General features: G+C 40.0%; 1 protein-coding gene across 1 annotated transcript in view; it reads right to left on the reverse strand.

Moving 5' to 3' along the window:
- LOC104961753 (neurexin-2-like) overlaps positions 1-19,051 on the reverse strand; it is a 66,298-nt gene that overhangs the window by 670 nt on the left and 46,577 nt on the right. Inside the window, exons 8-15 of the mRNA XM_010790091.1 lie at positions 17,049-17,475; positions 16,052-16,435; positions 15,039-15,242; positions 11,779-11,805; positions 5,448-5,567; positions 4,979-5,360; positions 3,411-3,601; positions 1,485-1,658 (exon numbers count right to left, since the gene is read on the reverse strand). Of these exons, the coding sequence (XP_010788393.1) occupies positions 1,485-1,658; positions 3,411-3,601; positions 4,979-5,360; positions 5,448-5,567; positions 11,779-11,805; positions 15,039-15,242; positions 16,052-16,435; positions 17,049-17,475 (1,909 nt within the window). The remainder of the gene's footprint in view (positions 1-1,484; positions 1,659-3,410; positions 3,602-4,978; positions 5,361-5,447; positions 5,568-11,778; positions 11,806-15,038; positions 15,243-16,051; positions 16,436-17,048; positions 17,476-19,051) is intronic.

The following is a 19,051-nucleotide window of genomic DNA, read 5'->3' on the forward strand; positions in this document are numbered from 1 at the left end:
GGGGAGTGATAATGTCTGTAATATGTTAATAATAATAATAATAATAATAATAATAATACATGACACTTGTTGGGGAAATATTTTCCAAGGCCCATAACTTTGACCCAGTGTATCAGTTCTGACTGAGCACACGCACCTGTAGCCTTGGCTGCTGTGCTCTCAGTGTTCTGTCTCCCTGTTCCTGCCTGTTGGCGTCAGCTGATAGAGGTGTTATGATTCTATCTTGTTGTGCAGCATGTTGATTATTCTCTCTGATCTAGCTAAAGACACGGGTCTGGGGTAGAGTTCTTCAGAATTGACGTGGCAACTCTACTGTGAAGTCAGAACCTCTGACTCTTTGACTTGTTTTGTGAATTCTCCGACCGAAGCTCCAAATAAACCCATCAGTGTTTGCCATCAAAGCTCCAGCTCTCCCCGTGTCTCCTTTGAGTCCTCCTGCTTTGCTACACAGAGGTTTCCCCCACAATGTTTTTACTTTAGCATGTATTCTACACGATTCCACTAAAAAGCATTCAGCCACAGCAAGTTAACTTGAATGGCACTCTGAGAGACAACCCTCAGATGGGCTCATTTACATTGTTACTTACTTATCAGATGCTTTTACCCAAAGCGACTTTCATACTCTCAATACTCTCATTTCATTTCAGTGTGTTTAAGGGCATTAGGTTTAAATGTGCAAGCAACACGTACACTACAAAGACGATGTGTTGTTTTTATTGCCCAGAGTGTTAAGCAACACGTCAAGATTTGCAGAGTTGTTGTTCCCACACGACCTACATTTCATATTCCTATTATATATGAATATAATAATAATACACAAATGCTGAACGCTCACATTGTAAACAACATATTAAACAACGTAATAATGATTTCCATAAAAGCAATGTGATTAACTCTGACCAGATTCTGTGTGTGTGAAGTCTTAACACAAAACAAAAAACACTGTGCACTCAAGAGAACAATTAATATAATCCTGTCTCCATTTTGGAAACCCTTAGAACACATCATTCACTACTTATCATTACATCTCCTCATTAATAACTCATACCATTTGTTTGATACTGGAGACTTTATGTCCTTTACCTTTGCGTCACCATTAATCCAAACTTTGGGTACACTCTCAGATCTACCATATCCTGTGAAGTGTTTTCTGTTAAGATAATTTCTACCTGGGATATTAATCAATATTATTAAGTATTTTCAGTCAAAGCTTTCCTGATTGCTCTCTTGCTGGAGTAAAATTCAACCAAAGCCACTGGAGTTCTTGATATTATTATTACATGTTCGCTATTATAATAAAACCACAAGATGTGTTATGTGGCATAATGGAGCAATCAACAAAGCTGTTTGTTACCAGAACACATGCGGTGTAATTAGCTTTCGGTAAACGCTGACTTCCTCTGGTTTCATGTGTGCTGTGTGCCGATGAAATCCGATTACAGGAGCATTCTCTTTTCATTGTGCCCAGCGTGTTCCCAGCTCACCTCCACAGCCGGGCTCCACCTCTCCGACCTTGTGAAGGGCGTCGGCCAGCAGTTCGGGGAGTCTCCCGTTCAGGTCCACAGACGCCAGGCAGCCCTGGTACCCTTCCCGGGATGCTATTAACCTCGGCAGGCTGCTGTACATGCTCTTCCCAACACCACCAATGTACAGCTCGCCTGTTGTTGTAGAAATGTATCATTAAGTCTCATTTCATTACTGTACAGTAACTTCATTCTCTGGTTTCTATTTTCCCACGGTTCGAATTCACATCTAGCTTCTAATTTGCACTTCCTTAGAACAGACGAAAGGCTGTCTAGTCAACCATTGGTTTGTCATTTGTAAAAGGTATAAGGACATGATTTTAACAAGATACAGGGATGACGCTGTTTAATCATAACTGGCTGTTTGCAGTTTATTTATTTATTTGGTTTGTTATTTTATCTTTTCTTGATATCATTTACCTCCGTTATGTATTTGTTTGTTTATTTATCTGCTTATTTGTTTGTGTATTTATCAGGTTATTTATTTGTTGTTTTATGTTTTTGTTTGTTTTGTTTTTTCAATAAAAAAAGTATTTCTTTAAGAAAAAAAAAATATATATGCAGGGGTGCACACAACTTTCTCAATGAGGTACTCAGATGAGCACCTGGAGTCAGTGTTTGGTACTCCAACTTCTGGCTCCCTTCAAAGTTCAAAGTTCCCATGAAGCCCTCTGTATCGCGAATGTCAACGGGGGGGGATCAGCTGTTTTAGCGCTGTGCAGCTGTACAGACCGACGATTACAGCAGCCCTGTCTGCGCACACGGAAACCGACTGTCGTCCGGTGATCTAACCGCCTTCTGGAAAAGCTTCAAAAGTACGTCGGTACGCAAATTGTGACACAAGGGACGGTACGCATTTCAGATTATTGCCGCGCATGCGCACCTGCGTACCACTTATGTGCACCCCTGTATATATGTTAATAATTTAGTTTTTGGGAGAAGGGGTGAGATTAAATAAGTGTAAACTGCTTCCCACCCCTTCTCAGATGTGTAATTAAGTAGATAATGTGTTTATACATAAGTTAGAATCAGTCATATTTGTGTATATCAATTTGCTTAATTTTGAATTGTATAATAATTGTTATGTTACATTTTTGTATTATTGTTTTACACATTTAAAATAAATCAAATCAAAATAATGAACATGTATGCAAGTTTCCACCGTCTGGGCAACGCTCCCTGTAATGGGAAAGACCTTCCCCTTCCCTTGCTCTCGAGTGTATAAAGTGTTTGTATTTTCCGTTGCATGTTGTAAAATCTTTTACAAACCTTTAGGTGCAAAGACTTTGTCCTTTCAGCTGAAATAGATGAACTCTGTTAAATGCTTTTGACTTGTATTGACTTTACTAAATAACAAAACCTTGCTTTAAACTTCTATTATTTGTTCATTTCTTGCCAAACAGGTTGTTTTTGTGTGGAATTTCCTCCACACCTGAGAGAAGTCTTTAATTTCATTGAATCCAACATTTAATTAAGAGATTTAATTTTACGTTTTAGCCTTTAGGTCATTTAGTTAGTGGTTGACCGGAGTACATTACATTCAAAGCTGTTTCCAATACAACTCATGTGTGAAGAGGACAAAATTTTTAGAACAAACGTGAATCATTTTACACATTTTGGACAATCTCATTATACATTTTGTAAAAGTGGAGTCCACCCTTTTTAGAGCTTTTGAATGGTGCCTGCTTCTAGTTGTTGGTATATGCTAAACATGTGCCTGTATTTGTGTTAACATACAGTATATAGGAACAAAACACATTGAGAAATACTATAAAAAGTCATATTTTATCATGAAATCTTGTACTAATCTCAATTGTATTTTTTACTTTGTCGTATTCACTGTGTCCCTTGATACAATCCTTTGATTTAAGTAAGTCAATTAATTACCTTTCAAATCGAGGTTGCGGGCTCCATTGGCGTGTTGGGTGACGGTGCGGGAATCAATCTTGAGGATGTGCACATTGCTGTTGTCCCGGGAGATCATCACATTGTGCCACTGGTTGTCATTAAGTTGCTTGTCAGAGTTTCCCTTCATTAGCGACGGCCCATTTCCCAAGTCGAAAACATAATGAACGTACCTACACAACAATACAGATTATTACATTCAGTGTTTCTTTTGTGTTCGTTTCCTCCAATATGTTGTTATGGGACCACACTGTAGAAAATAAGCACCTCAAGCTGCGTAAACTGCTGTGATTTGTGATATAACAACTGAGGGGTGGGGTCAAAGTCAGAAATGCTCTTTGTTGACACAGATAACAGTGAATGAATGAAGACAAACATCAACACGTTACATCATGTTGAAATTACATTTGATCACTACACAGAGTGCACTGTCAAAAAACGGAATCTTGTTTGAATCAAAGTTAAGCAGCATCTATTTCAAAGCTGCCACACTTCACACTAAATATTGAGCAGCCTGGAAAACAATGACAGAAGCGTTGGAAGCCATTTCTCGTCTGTGTTGTCTGTGCGACTTCTGCTGCAGGCTGCGGAGCCGAACAAGGACTCCTGCTGAATAATTGCTAACTGGGAAAAGAGTCTGTGCAAGGCTTGACAGAGGAAAACTACAATCGTTGCTTTGCTTGCTCAGTTTCGACAACCCTTCTCTGCTAATCTGTCAGTGGCAAACAATTATCTACAATGAATAAAACATGAGCAACATATATCTGTTGCCAAATGTGTTTGTGTGAGAATGACACCGGTGCTCTGGTGATGGTGGTTATTGTTTTTGTAGTCATACTTCCTCTACCAGCATCCCTCCCTATACCAAAATAATTTATGATGACAACATTTCTCCACTGCTGCAGGCTGAAGAAATGAATCATGATTAAGACATTTTGAGCCCAAAAAAGGAGAAAAGTAGAAAATGCACTCTTCAAGGCGCCTTAAGCTTTGCAAGACTAATATTTTTTGCACTGATGGATATCAGAACTGCATACTTTCGCCAACTAATCGGCTAAGTCGCTTAGGATTAGTCATTTTTAATATTCTTTTTCCTGCTGAATGACTCATTTCCCCAAAAATTCTGAGCACATCTCTGGTGAACAGAACATTAAAGGGTTTGCTTTTGCATGGTTCTTTGTGGGGACACAACTCAACTAACAGTTTAGTTAGAGACAGCTCTCGTAGTAGTACTCCAGTTCTGAAAACTTTACACTGACTTCCTGTATGTCAAATCATTGATTTCAAAAATACTGTTGCTGGTCTATAAAGCATTGAATGGTTTCGGGCCAAAATACATTTCTAATCTCCTTCTAAATTATTACATTTGCTTTTAAAATGCCATTTTATAATATGTTTCTGCGGTACTATTTCCTAATGCTCTTAGTGTCTTTCGTTTTTGTAAAGCACTTTGAATTGCCTTGTGTTGAAAGGTGCTATATAAATAAACTTGCCTTGCCTTACCCAAAGCCCCTTCTATACTTATCCGAGTCCAAACACACATCACTTACCCTTTGACCAGCTCCACCACGATGAAGTCACTACCATCTCCAGAGTTGTAAAGTATCAGCCCGTCAGGACTGGTGGTCTTGAACTGAAAGAAGAGGTGCATGGAGGCGTAGGCCTGCAAGGTGGAGAAGGCCAGATAGCTGGCCTGCGCTGTGAAAGTCACAGGATTGGCCAAGATGTGCCTCATGCCGAACCGAGCATTCAGCTCGCAGTAGGAGATGTCTCCGTTCTTGCACTGGTCCAGATACAGCATCCCGTTGAAGGAGAGAGCTTGCAGATGGCCGATAAAGTTGGAAGGCATCACGGAGATGAACCGCCGCTCTGTCATGATCCCCGTCTCGATGTTGTTGAATTCCAGGCGGGTGTGGGCGCCTGTCATGTGGCCTAGGGGACAAAAAAGAAGCTCAGATCTCAACTACCTTTCAATATCTGCAGCTCAGTAAGCACAGCTCCTTCAATGCTGCTACACACCTTCCACTGTCACATTGTCCACAGAGAGCTGCAAATTCTTCCCACGCCGCACCACCTTCACGGTGTGCCACTCATTGTCATTCAGCTTCTCGCCTACCAACAGTACCTCTGGACCCTTGCCTGAGAGGAGTAAAGTGAGTAAAGTGACAATCATACCACAGCAGCTCAGTATACATCCTTTAAACATGAGGCTCACTTCACAGGGTCGATGCATTCACCCACTTCCAGAACAACACACACACACACACACATCAACATTTACCGGCATCCAATACTTTGCATTCACAACACAGTTTGAGAATAAAATAAATCAAAGTAGCTTTAGGGTTATTTTCAGGCTCCGGGAGCAACGGATTAGATTTAATGGGATTACGGAAAATAGTTAAGTGTATTCCTTACATTAATAAAGGGGTTAATCAGATTAATGTTACATTTAAAAAAAAGAAAAACGGGGATTACTAGCAGGATTACAATGCTAGAAACCTAAGAAAGAGCATATTGTGTCTTACTGTTTGTTCTGTAGGCTAATAAATCCAAAATAACATGTTTAATTTACTACGGTTACATTGTCCTGTTGTCTTACATAATACACTAAGTAAAAAACATCTTATTGAAATGTATTTTGTATTATTTGCATTGCATTTTTCATTGAGGTAATCCAAAAGTAACAGAAGGTAATCAGGGTACATTACTTTTATTTTCTGATACTCAGATTAGGTTGCTGGTTACATTTGTATTACAGGTAACTTGTAAGTGTAACAGATCTTAAGTACCCCTCTCATCCCTGGTTATTTCTGTCCTGAATAGCAAGTGATTTGATTAATGTCTACTTAGATATTGTATTACCCAGGGGCTTGGTTTAAACATGCAGCTTTAAGTTTCAATATTCCTGCACTATCCTCTGCCTTTTTCCTTGGTTTCAAAATAGGTCACAGTGCACACGCTTGCCACTGCAGCACCGTCATCCCGAATCAGTGCCGATGCAACAGGCCGACACGGCAGTTCAAAGGAGTTCTGACATCGCTTGGGAAACTAATTGGCCATGCCTAAGCTGACTGCGCCTTCAGGGGTTTGTCTGTCTAATTGAGCTCATGGTGTAGGAGAATTACAGGGGACGTACAGAGGGCAATAAATGGAAAACATCAACTGCTTTCCGAACACTGCTCTGTTTCATCCTCAGGGAAATAAAACTGTGACTGGAGACTTTGTCCAGAGCTGCATATCAAGTGTCTTTACAGCACACAGCATGGTATCATCATCCACCTGCCGAATATCGACTGTGTACACCAGACAGATCAATGGCATCAAATCATGCTCACTATGTTGACTGATTTACTTCCATAGTGAGAAACAAACCCACTCACTGGAATCGTCTCCAACATAAAAACAGAAAGGTTTATCTTGTAGAGATGACATTTGACGTAATGAAAACAGAGATAGTGCAACGCTGGATAAATATTTATCTTATCTGCAGATAAGATAAATATTTATCCAACCGCCCTCAGAGAAGCACATGTGCTTCTCTGAGGGCGGCTTCCCTGAAAGTCTGTTTGCATATCTTGAGGTGTACTTAAGTTACTACAAGTGTTTAAAAAAAGTTGTTTAATGGGATTATCATTTTAGAGGGAGCTGCACAAATACTGATACATCGCCTCGAGTTATATCATGGGGGACGTAGTCATCGTGACGTCGGCCATTAGTTTGTGGGATATGTATATTGAAGCTTTGCTTTTGGCGTTTTGCGATCCTGGTTTTTGACCTTTGCCAACTTGTGACATCAGGGTGAGGCCAAATGCGAACACTGTGATCAAATTGTTACAACAAGCTCATGAGATAAACATACACACTAAAAAATATACACTTGAAAAACTAAAACAAGGAGCACCACAACAGACCTGTCAATCACAATGCATGTCCTTGAGTCTATCTTTCTTTATCAATATATAACTAGGGTTTAATAAATGAACATGGTGCCTACTGAAAAGACATAAAACTAGTAATTTCTTAATGTAAACTAATCATTTTCTAATAGACTTCTATGCAATCTGCAGCCAATGGCGACACCCCCTACAGGTTTCTGCTGGGTGTGAAGCAAGAGACCCCTCTGTACCCCAGCTCAAAGATGGTCACATGACACATCTGAGTCTAGGATCAACTGTCGATTGTCAATTTGCATTGTGGGTATGTACTGTACAGTAGTGGGCAGGTTTTTGAAAATAAAGGAAAACGTAAAAAAATACAGATATCTGTTGTTCCACCGCATAAATGTCAAAACACAAAACATTTACTTTCATTCGTACAAATAAAAGTATTGTTTGTTGTCGTAATATTATATTTGATAATGGGGTCATTAAGATGTTTTTATCTCAGTATGAATAAAAAATGCAGCACACAAAACAGCTTTTAACATCAGCGATGGTGATCTATCTCAAATTCAAATGGTGTTATAAGTATTCAAACAGACCTCTGAGTGTAAATCCTTTGAAATGTGGCCTCCTTTCAAAGTGCCTTTGCTTCACAAGCTCAGCTTCCAGTGGCTCGAGAGCAAGCCGCACTTGTAAGAGGTCTATTTGGTCAAGTTTGATCCTCAGTTCAAATTGAATGTGTTTCATATTTTCAAACAAGAATAACTTCAAAGGCATGGTGCAGTTATACAGGTCAGCATTTAAGAGTGAGCGGAGACTTTGAACGCTCAATGTGCGTGTTAATCAAAGCATGTTATGGTAATATTGTAGGACAAATGCTTCATTTTAAAACTGTCTTGTGTTGTGAAGCATTATTCCCCATATCCTGGAGAATTAATCAAGAGCATTGCAGAAACATATGTTCTTAAATCTGTTACCCTCCCACTGAAAGCCTCCCAGCAGCACGGTGGTCTCTTTGATTCCTTTAGAGATAAACTACACTGGCCATTTTCCACACCTGAGCAATCTGAGTAACGGAAATCCTTAAAGGTGTTCAAAACAAGGACAATTAAAACTCACAACGAGTCTATGTTCTAATCTGTAATGCTCCCCACTGAAAGCACTCACTAAACGACAATTGTTTTAATTATTCTGGAAGATAATTTGGGATAATTGGCTCCATTTGCTGTTATCACTTATCAAATCCATTAAAAAGCCATCCATTATCTCATCTGCAGTATTGAGATCTTCAGAGATCACAGATGTGGCAAACATGACGCAGACTTGATCAGGAATTTTTTTTTAAATCACACAATATAATGCAAAGACTTTTCATATTTTCTGTGCAGTCTATGGTGGTACAATGCCATCTGCTGGTAGAGACGGCAATTACTTTGGCAAATATCTGAGGCTATAAAGCAGCATGTCAATCTTACATATTCTCCCCTTCTCACTTTATTAATAATACCCAAAGCCAGTTATAATTTTTTTAAGATTGTGTAAATTCTAATATGTTTCAATAATTATATTTTTTAAAGGATAATATATTTACATTTAACATTGAAATCAACTAAGCACAATTTTTGGAAAGATTATTTTTAATGTGTTTTTAGTTTTTGCATATTCTGTTATTGTTTATAATTTATTGTATAACAGAAATGAACCAAATCAAAGGGGTTTACAGAGACAGTACATGCACTCTCTATCAAACAACACACCCATGTATCGCACACACACTACTTACCTCAATCAGAGGAACACAAGTAATCCATTCAATAACATGGACTGTTGCTTAGGCTAACACATAAATCTGGTAAATCTGCATTAACAGTAAATTGTCCCCTTTTGTGTATAGCCATTACGTCAGCATCTCAGATCAATAGGTTAAACAACATTTCAGACCAGACTGTTGGTTATTGATCTTTCTATCCTACGTGCTCAGATGGTAAAATATGTTTTATAGTTCACAACAAACAGTTTTCCTTTCATCTCCGGTGAGCATAAAAACAATCTAATAGGATGCAAATGATTGCGAAATTGAACAATAACAGTTAAACCCATTATTTTAGAGAGTCTGGGAATTATTCATACATGAGGCTTGGAAACAAGCTTTCAGTCGGCGCTCGATTATAGTGATAATTTTGTATAAGCGTTCAATAGCTTCCTCTCTATTTGATGATCTTTATCGGGGAGCCGTTTACCTCTTCACTGCCGAACGACTTTCTTGCACTGCTGTAATCTGAAACTACATTTAAATTGCCTGTCTCTCAGTATCAGCTGAGGGTGACAATCTACATCATGAATTCAAACATTTCCGCAGTACAACCTTAAAGTGCCACTCTATTTCACACAAAGAATACCAGAAAATATATTCTGCTGATAAAGAGGGAAATTGGCCCTTGGCATTCATCTGCTATCGACCCAATGGATGTATGTTTGCCTATCTAAATGCAGCATGGATCATGATCATGTATTTGATGATTTGCTGGCAGTAATGTTTCATATTAAAAGGTTTAAGTACAGAACATTTTGTACAGAAGATTTATCCAGCCTGTCCCCCCTGCATCTAAAGCACATATGGCCCAAGAAGCCAATTACATGTGTGGAATAAGGAATTATAATACCAAGTGTCTTTTGACGCGTGACAACAAGGTGGACTTAAATACTTAATTAATCGTTTTCTTTAATTAAAACCTACATCCGTTGATTTATTTTGAAAATTAAGAATATTTTCCACTTAAGGGTCTTTGGATATACCAGTATTGATTATGACTGTGACATTTAAAACATACATATCTATGTTATGCTAATAATACACATGTTCCTTGTGGGTTTTTGTTTTTAGAAATTCATCTGGTTGCCTTTCAACTAACCCTTACTGTTTATTTTCTTTTGTAAAGTTATGGTTACAGACTCTATCTACCTCACTACACTGTGTTTTGAGTTTCAGTTCCCAAAAAAGAAACAAAACACACAGTTATAGTACAAAGTGAATTTGACTTGTGGCATGATTATGATTGTTTTACATTTTCTATAGGTCTAAAGCAGGGGTGTCAAACTCAAGGCCCGGGGGCCAAATCCGGCCCGCGACTTCATTTTCTGTGGCCCCACAAGAGCTTGCAAAGATTATAATATGTTTATTATACGGCTATACATGCTACTTTACAGAAGCACGTTGCCCATAAACTACATGTCCCACAATGCATCTCAAATTTGCCTTTTTTTCTTCAAAATACGCTTTTTTTCTTACAATTTGCCTTTTTCTCAAAATGTTACTTTTTTTTCAAAATGTCACTTCTTTTTTTTTGTTTTTCCAGAATTTGGCTTTTCTTTTAAAATCATTTTGTGACATGCACATTGCAATTATTTGCCCTAGACTTCTGCTTTCAGACGTAGTTAATTATGAAGTTATTACCGTATCTGAAAATAATCCAATGCAGAGGCAATCATGTGATATAATACATTATTTTATATATATTAAATATTTATAAATGTATTTTTATATAGTCTTAAAGTTACAACCGGCCCTTTGAGTGCAGCCATAATGCTGATGTGGCCCGCGATGAAATTGAGTTTGACACCCCTGGTCTAAGGTCTTATAGCTTATGTTACAGCCCTAGTAACATTAACAGTAATCTACTAAAATGCCGCAACAAACGTACACTCTCTATTCAAATGTTTAGTAATAAAACCTCCAAGGAACAGCTCTATTAATTAGTGTGATGATACAAACACTATATACACTGCATCTGGTCCTTGTGCATACATTAGTTTTACAATTCTAACAGTTGACGGCAAAATCAAATCAAATAAACTACTTAACATCTTTCAACATTTACGCAACAACAAGTCTTTTTGATAGCCGAAAGTCTTGTTTCATACTCATCTAGTAATCAGATATCAGACTAACCTTTAAACTAATCTAAGCTCTACATTGCAGAGTGTTTACCCAGTAGCATTCGAGTGCTGCTTTTCTCACGACAGATAATTGCTGATTGTACTTGAAATGTACCCAATTATCAGCTATGCGAGCAAATGAGTCACAAGCAAATGAATGAGTCATTTGCGGCACAAAAGGCAGCGTCAAATCTAGATACATTTGATTAGAAGATTATTATATTGTAGTAATGAGAACATGTGTCATTCACAGTGTTACTAAAATGTAGAATTTATGAGTCTAGGGGGGGAAAAAAGCCAATTATATTCAACCGCACAAAAGCTCGCCACAGAGAAGTCTCATTCTCGTTCTTATCTTTGTAATGATGGTTGTGAGTAGCATAACAGCAACAGTAAACACCGGGGATTGTGGGGCAGAAGAAATTAATTACGTTCTATGTCACAAGGGAATAGAGCGAGAGGCATATGATTACACCACAGTGCATGTGTTCTACATCATGGTACAGTAAATAATCATAGGAGACACTTACTGAGATTACAGTCTATCCTGATACAATCTGGTGAGAGAGAGAGTGAGATGGTGAGGTTAAAAGAAAAAAGAACAGCACAAAAGAGGAGAATATTTCACATCCTTCAAGGTACATTCTGCAGACACTTCAGTGCTTTTCAGAGCCCACCATCCGGGGACAGCCTTGAGAGTCTAAACCGCCACTTTCCTCCCTGTAGTGTACATAACATTAGAAAAGAAACAGTAAAGTCAAAGTAAAAACCTGAGCATGTGTCTGGCACAGCTGGAAGCACAATCAACGTTGGGATCAATAAGAGTTTTATTGAGCATAAAGTGGAGGTGCATTGGTATTTATTTTTAGCGTCAGTATCGGCTTGGATACGGCTGCTTACATTCAGGCGTCTGCAAATGAATCTGACTGTTCCAGATAGCGAGACTGATAGTGTGACTGACGCGTGCTCTGGGGTAATACAGCAAACATGCACCGCTGTGAGGAAAATCGTTTGAAGCAGATCACCAAAATGGAACCTGTGCTCCATTTGTTTTTTTAACACGGGAAGCTGAATAAAGCATCTTAAGCCTGTCACCCAGAGAAGCAGATGAGGGTGACTAATTAACACTACTTAAATTAGAGCAACTACTGGGATAAAGCATTACGTTCAACTCACTGTCGTTTCCTCTCAGTTATTTTCATCCACTTGTTATACAGATGTATGTGTAGCCTCTTTATTATTTATGTTAAGGACGAGATACATGCATTCATACAGTAAGTGATGCATACATTAACCTCTTCTACTCTGCTCTCTCCTAGCATAGACTTTCTTAGAGGATCATTAGAGGTAGATAACAGGCCCACAGCATATGCCACATAGAAGTGGTGAACTTCATTTGAAAGCTGATGACAGATTTGTTGCAAATTTCACTCATATTTTGATAAAATGTTCAAAGAGTTCTCTAATACTTCAATATTACTTCAAGAGCTTGAGAAAATGTAAAAAAAAAAAGCTTTTTGTTATATCAAGGCCCGGGGGCCAAATCAGGCCATTGGTGGATTTAATTTCGGCCCGCAGGATAATTTCTAATTACTATTAGATCTGGCCCGCTGGTATATTGCACGCACACCTTCACTCCATCCTGAGGGTCTCCTCAGCTCAGAGCCTGAGCCAAAACATTGATGAACTTGCACCCAAGATGAGATGCCAAGTATCTGCTTGAACTAGCATCACAGAGCAATACACTGAGTTTAATGGATGTTTCCTTCTGCACTTTGTTTCTTGCGACAACAGGGCATGTTTGGTTTGGGAAATTGTTTTGTTGAAGCTGTTGTTGGCCTGTGGGAAAATGTAATCATAAGAAATGACTCTGGAAAAGCTGCAGATAGAGCCATAAGAAATGAATGCAACTGATTATTTAATGTTTAATGTTGTTTTTCTAGGCAATAATTGAAGCTCTGTTGGTTCCAGGTTTAATATGTGCAATAAGTTCATTTCAATAAGTTCTGGAATAAACATTGAACCAGTCCGGCCCTCGATCTACCCATTTTTTTTATTTTGGCCTACTGTGTATTTGAGTTTGACACCCTTGTGTTAAGGGGACCGCTCAAAAACCCCTTTAGTTAATATACTTAAAAAACCCTCATCTGATTGCCCGAGGTATTTAACTTCGGCTGTATTTTATCCTAGAGGTCATTTTAATAAAGTTAACTCAAGGTAAAAAATATGACAGGTGAATGGGATTGATTATTTCACTGAATAGTACTAAGAAGTTTGTAAATGTGTAATATGTGTCTTAAAGGTATCACACTTGATAGTCTGAATTTGTCTGTATTGCACCAATGCACCTCTACTTAAAAGTCCCAAACCGTGATCCTCCTCGCTTGCTCGTTCCTGCAGGCCTGACAGTTATATATTTTCCAAGTTGAATACAGAGGAAAAGGGCGATTTGCACAACCTGCAGCCACAATGAACCTTACCCCATGAAAAAGTAATGACACCAGCACTAATGTGATGCTTTGCTAACACCTCCCCATGTCTACAACAGCTAATACTTTCCAAATCCATATGCAGTATTCACAGTTTTAGCCTCAAAATGGATTCACCCACTCATCATTAGCATGTTCTGTATAATGGAACCCATTTTTCCTGCTGTATATGAATATATTGGTGTAAGCCATGTGGCTGAGGAGTGCTCTCAAGCTGTCAACCATCACAGAGCAGTGGATACAGACAGCCAGAGACCAGAGTGCTGCAAGTGTACGTGCGTGTGTGTGTGTGTAAGTGTGTGTGTGTGTGTGTGTGTGTGTGTGTGTAAGTGTGTGTGTAAGTGTGTGTGTGTGCGTAAGTGTGTCCATCACCGGCACCATGTGCTCAGCGAAGCGACTCTAAACTGGACAGGCCAGTAAATGTGAGAGGAGGGAACTCGAATGGTCACATCTACAGCTTTAGCGATGTGAGTGGTAATATCTGAGTGTAATGATAGATCTGATCTCTGACTGCCTTCTCCTTGAACTGCAGACAAAGCCATTGAAGGGCTGAAAGAGAGGACGGTCAGATGGGACCTGACCACTGGATGAACTGAGAGAGAGGGACAGAGAAAGAGAGAAAGAAAGTGACAAAGAGACAGATAGAGAGAAAGAATATTCATACACACAGTTGCTTAAAAAGGCATTAAACCACTTGAGTTTTTTCATAGCTGTTTGTGTGAGACAGTAGCAGCCAGTAGCAAGCTAAAAAGTGTAAATATAACCATTTTACACTTTTACTGTAATTATGTATTAGACTATTTTCTGGCTCTGAGATGTTGCCAGGCTACCAACAAAGACTAAATGAAAAAAAATAGTCTGATACATAACCCCCCCCCCCCCCCCCATGAAACCAGGAATTGGGCTTTTTACACCTCAGTTGTTCTGCTGTAATTGAACGCCCTGACAGAGCCATGCTTCCTGTATTCCCTAGTTTGCAGATCTTGTGTTAGCTAAGCTAGCCCTCTGCTTGCCTGTAATTCTTCAACAGATCTCAGAGTGGTGTAGAACTTCTTATCCAACTATCTAAAACGTCAAACTATTTATGTTGTTTTATTTTATGTCACATTATATTATCACAAAAAATTCTGATAAGATAAAAAAGGCTCAAGGGAATTGCTTATCTTGTTAAGCAACTGTAGTTGTTGTGTATGAAGATGGATATGAGAGAGTCTGAGACAAAACTAATTTCATGATAGCTCGTTGACACATTTAGAAGGTCAACAAGCATTATGTGCTCGCATTTGCCGCAGCAGCATTACCCAGGTTCACAGTGAGCTTCACTCTGCCTCCGTCCAGCTCCAGACGCAGTGTGTCCGCTGACTGCTGAGAGGTGGTGGCCACCAGCAGGCCAAAGGCCCTCAGGGACATGAAGCGCAGGGACACGTCCTCTGCCTCTGTGTGGAGTGTCCTTGGCAGCAGCACCTTCAGATACATGCTGCCGTCGTAGCTCACCATCGTGGCCTCTATGGATTGCAGGAAGAGGCGTTAGCATACATTGAACCTCAGAGGAATTCACAAAGCAAAGTGGCATTTATAGATTTAAACCTGAATTGGAGCTTATCTAAAGTACAGCATGATATGATTTTAGATTGCAGTTTTCATCAGTCTCACCAGATGGCAGAAAAAGCCCTGGAACTAGCAAAGACAGTGGTGGGATTACGGCAGCAATCACATTTCTGAAGGACTTATACCCATCATGAAGCAATACAAGGGGGATTTTCAAATATCCCTCATTCTATTAGCTGCTAGTGGATCTGCGTAATTTGGCCTCTCTGTGAGGAAACCATCTGCGTGGGAAATGTGATTCAGGCCGTATCACTGCAGAAGCAGCACTGCATTTCTAATGAAACACTCATAGCACGGAGAACCTTTCCACACTGATAATTCATTAATGAAGCACTGTACACCTGAACAACTGTAGAATAATTAACTATTGCCTAAATAAAAAACATATTGGTGCTTTGATTGTCACCTCCTATCCTTTGTAAACGTGGAGCTCTATTGTTTGAATTGTAATGACATTATTAAGCATGCAGATGATGATACTTCAATTGTAAATAGAACTATTTTTGTCTGAGGGTTGAGTATTAAGGCTTGTAATTGATTTTTTTTTGTATCTACATTATTTTTCTATTTCTGCAGGCCCTTTCCAGGCACTACACAGCTACATCAATAAATAAAATACAGGCCAAAGTGTGTTAAAAGCTTTTCAGCATCATTTTGAAAACACTTATCTTTCTCATGCACCGTCATATGTCTCAGAAACTCTTACCCTTCTCACAGCTGGGACCTAGGTAGCCGGTACCGTTGCATTCACAGATGTGTCGGTTCCAACCTTCCCTGCAGTGTCCGCCGTTGGCACAAGTGTCTCTGGCACACCTGATGTGGGTCTCTCTGGTGCAGAAGCTGCTCACACCTGTGGCGCTCTGAACCTCCGCCAGCCTCCACAGGTTACGGCTCTGTCCGTCTATGAACAGGTCCCTCACACAGCCCACATAGCCCAGGCTGAGGGAGGCGGTCCACACCTCGGGGGGCAGCATGAGGGCATGCCGATCCTCAGGTAACCCCCCGAGATACATCTCCCCGTCAAGGTCCAGGATCTCGCTGCCTTCATTAGCAGCAAAGGGGATGCTCTGGCTATTCACAGAGATGAAGCCTGTAGGGCAGGAAATGAGTCAATTTGTACTTACACAAGGTTTTTGTCTGAGCAAAGAAAGAAGTGTGTGTGTGGGCTGTGCCTAGTGAGAAGTAGGCATTAGGCACTGCTTCCCTAAAAGAGTGTGAATTAAGAAAACTGCACTGGCAGTCCTTGGGAGTTGATTTTATGAGAAAAAGCAGCAGCCAAAACTAAAACTCGCCCTGAAAAGGAAGGAATGATAAATGGCATTGTCATAATACTCTGCTTGAGAGGGAAGGAAATGTATTCATAGAATGTGTAGGAAGAAGTAAGAGGAGGAACAGGGTGTGTTTGGGCTCTTCCTAATAAGGTAGACATTTAGATTGTACTAATAAGGCCACATTTGAGGTGGATGTCTGTATAATTGGCCACTTGTGAAATAGGTTAACACAGATTTCCAAATGTCACACATAGATTATAGCATCTGAAAATATCATTGTAATTAAAACCTAATATGCGTGCATGTTTCGCTGCGGTGAAGAGAAAGCTAGAGCGGGCGGTTTCACAGCTTGGACGATTTTCTGCTCCAGAGCTAAAAGTGGAGTAACAGAAGCAGACAGAAGGCTTCCACGAACACACAGAATTATCTCACCGTTACGACCCCTCCTCTGGAAGTCCACACGGCACCACTCGCCATCATCCAGCCTCTTGTTACTGGCCTTCATTTTGATGCTGCCAGAGCCCATATCCATGACCAGGAAGAGGAACCCGTCCAGCAGCTCGATGGCGAAGAAGTCGGCGCGGGGTTTGTCTGGCATCGCGCCCTGCATACTGCCATGGCTGAACAGCAGCAGGCCCATGGGCTCCGTGGTGCGGAAGTCAAAAGATATGGCGCCCGTCTTCTTTGTGTTCCACCTGGGTAAAGTCAAGAAGGCAGAGGGAGTGTCGAAGGTGATCGGCTCCAGGGCCTCCACGTCCTCGCAGCTGAATATCAGGTCGCCATGGATACTGATCTTTGGGTCCCGCTGTTCAGCCAGTCGTGACAGCTCCAGTCTAAACTCATTATTCTTGTAGACCACCTAATAAATGAGAGAGATGTCATGGTGAGATGACAGCTGAAGTCGACAATAAATTCGGTGCAAAGGTTTTATATTACTCATCATTAATTTAAGATTCTATATGACACAGCGGCATTCACAAGGACACGCCGTATTAGAAATGCGGTGAATCATCCCTGAACTCAGAGCGCAGGATCAAAATGTTTTGATTATTTCATTTCCTGGAGTTCAGTCCAATAAACTGGCACCTTTAATTAAAACAGACGTAGAAGTGCTTAATCTGTTAAAAAAGAACAACACCTTTGTCTGTCTCTATAAGATTGTTGTTATGTGCACAGGAAGAGATAGAGGAACGTAAATGATTGAGTATTTTACAGGTAGGCAAAGAAAACAAGAAGGCAGGAAGAGCTGAAATGCTCTTGGCATTTACATTTTAGACATTTAGGTGACTCACTAAAGATAAAAAATGTGTTCCGACAGTAAAATAATCTCAAATTCGGAGAGGAGGAATCACAGACCTAGCCGAACACAGCGACAAACAATTATATGTGTTTATATGAAGTAAAGGGAAACAGATTAAGTCCAAGCGGAGATGGTGAGTGGGAGAGAGGTGGACTGGATCCTTAAAAAGCGAACACACACAGTGCAGTATTTAAATAGGTAGTTAATGTAGGAGGGCATGAACTGGAGCGTGCGTTTTCTCTGCTGAGCTCATGATGTAGATAAGCTGTGGTGAGAAATCTGATTATACACTCCGGCTGCAGACCTGCCTCTGTCTTTGAGGATTGTCTGGATATTGATTTGAACATTTGGATCAATTACCGGAAACAGAGAGAAAGATATTTACCTTTAATACATAAAATACACCCTGTTTCTAATGACAGCATGCTACAGAATGCCCGCTCGTCTGTGCGGCCCTTTGTTATTTTCTGTTTCCATTCTGGGTTCATCAATATGCACAGCAGGAGACAACAATCCTTGTCTCATTTTGTTTCAGTTGTAAGTCACCCCGAGCCCTCTGTTATCTGCCACATCATTCTGTGGCCAGTCGCTGCCGGAGGTGACACACCACGCCGCACAGGGGACTAACAGCAGAGCAGAGAGACAATTTGAGCCAATATCACACTTCACACTGCCTCACTAATTAAGCAGTGAAATCAGATGGTGAAACTGACCATCGAGAAATGAGCGTAACAGGCAATTTTTAGATGGGAAGACAGTCAATCAAGTCACTTATACAAAGCGAGAGCTGTGTGTTAGCAGTTATAAACAGACAATAGGCGACATGCAGGAACATTCTCTTATATTTTCTCTAATTAACGGGAAAATAGTCAACTCCATTTGCATCAGATGTTCCACCCCATCCAAATCACCTCTCAGCTACGTGCTCTGAATGATGAATCCCACTTCATCAAATCTTTTGTGTGTGGCTGATTGTTTATTATGAGCATAGGTAACACACCCTAATCCTTAAATAAAGGCAGGTGTTGTGCCGTGTGCAGACAGTCTACTGGCCCCAAACATTTGAGGAGATGCCAACAAAAAATGGCTGTAAGAAAAATAAGAACTGCACTTGTATTGAATCTCAGGTAATGTT

This window comes from Notothenia coriiceps, unplaced genomic scaffold, assembly GCF_000735185.1.
Source record: "Notothenia coriiceps isolate Sejong01 unplaced genomic scaffold, NC01 NC01_scaffold00033697, whole genome shotgun sequence".
Taxonomy (NCBI): Eukaryota; Metazoa; Chordata; class Actinopteri; order Perciformes; family Nototheniidae; genus Notothenia; species Notothenia coriiceps.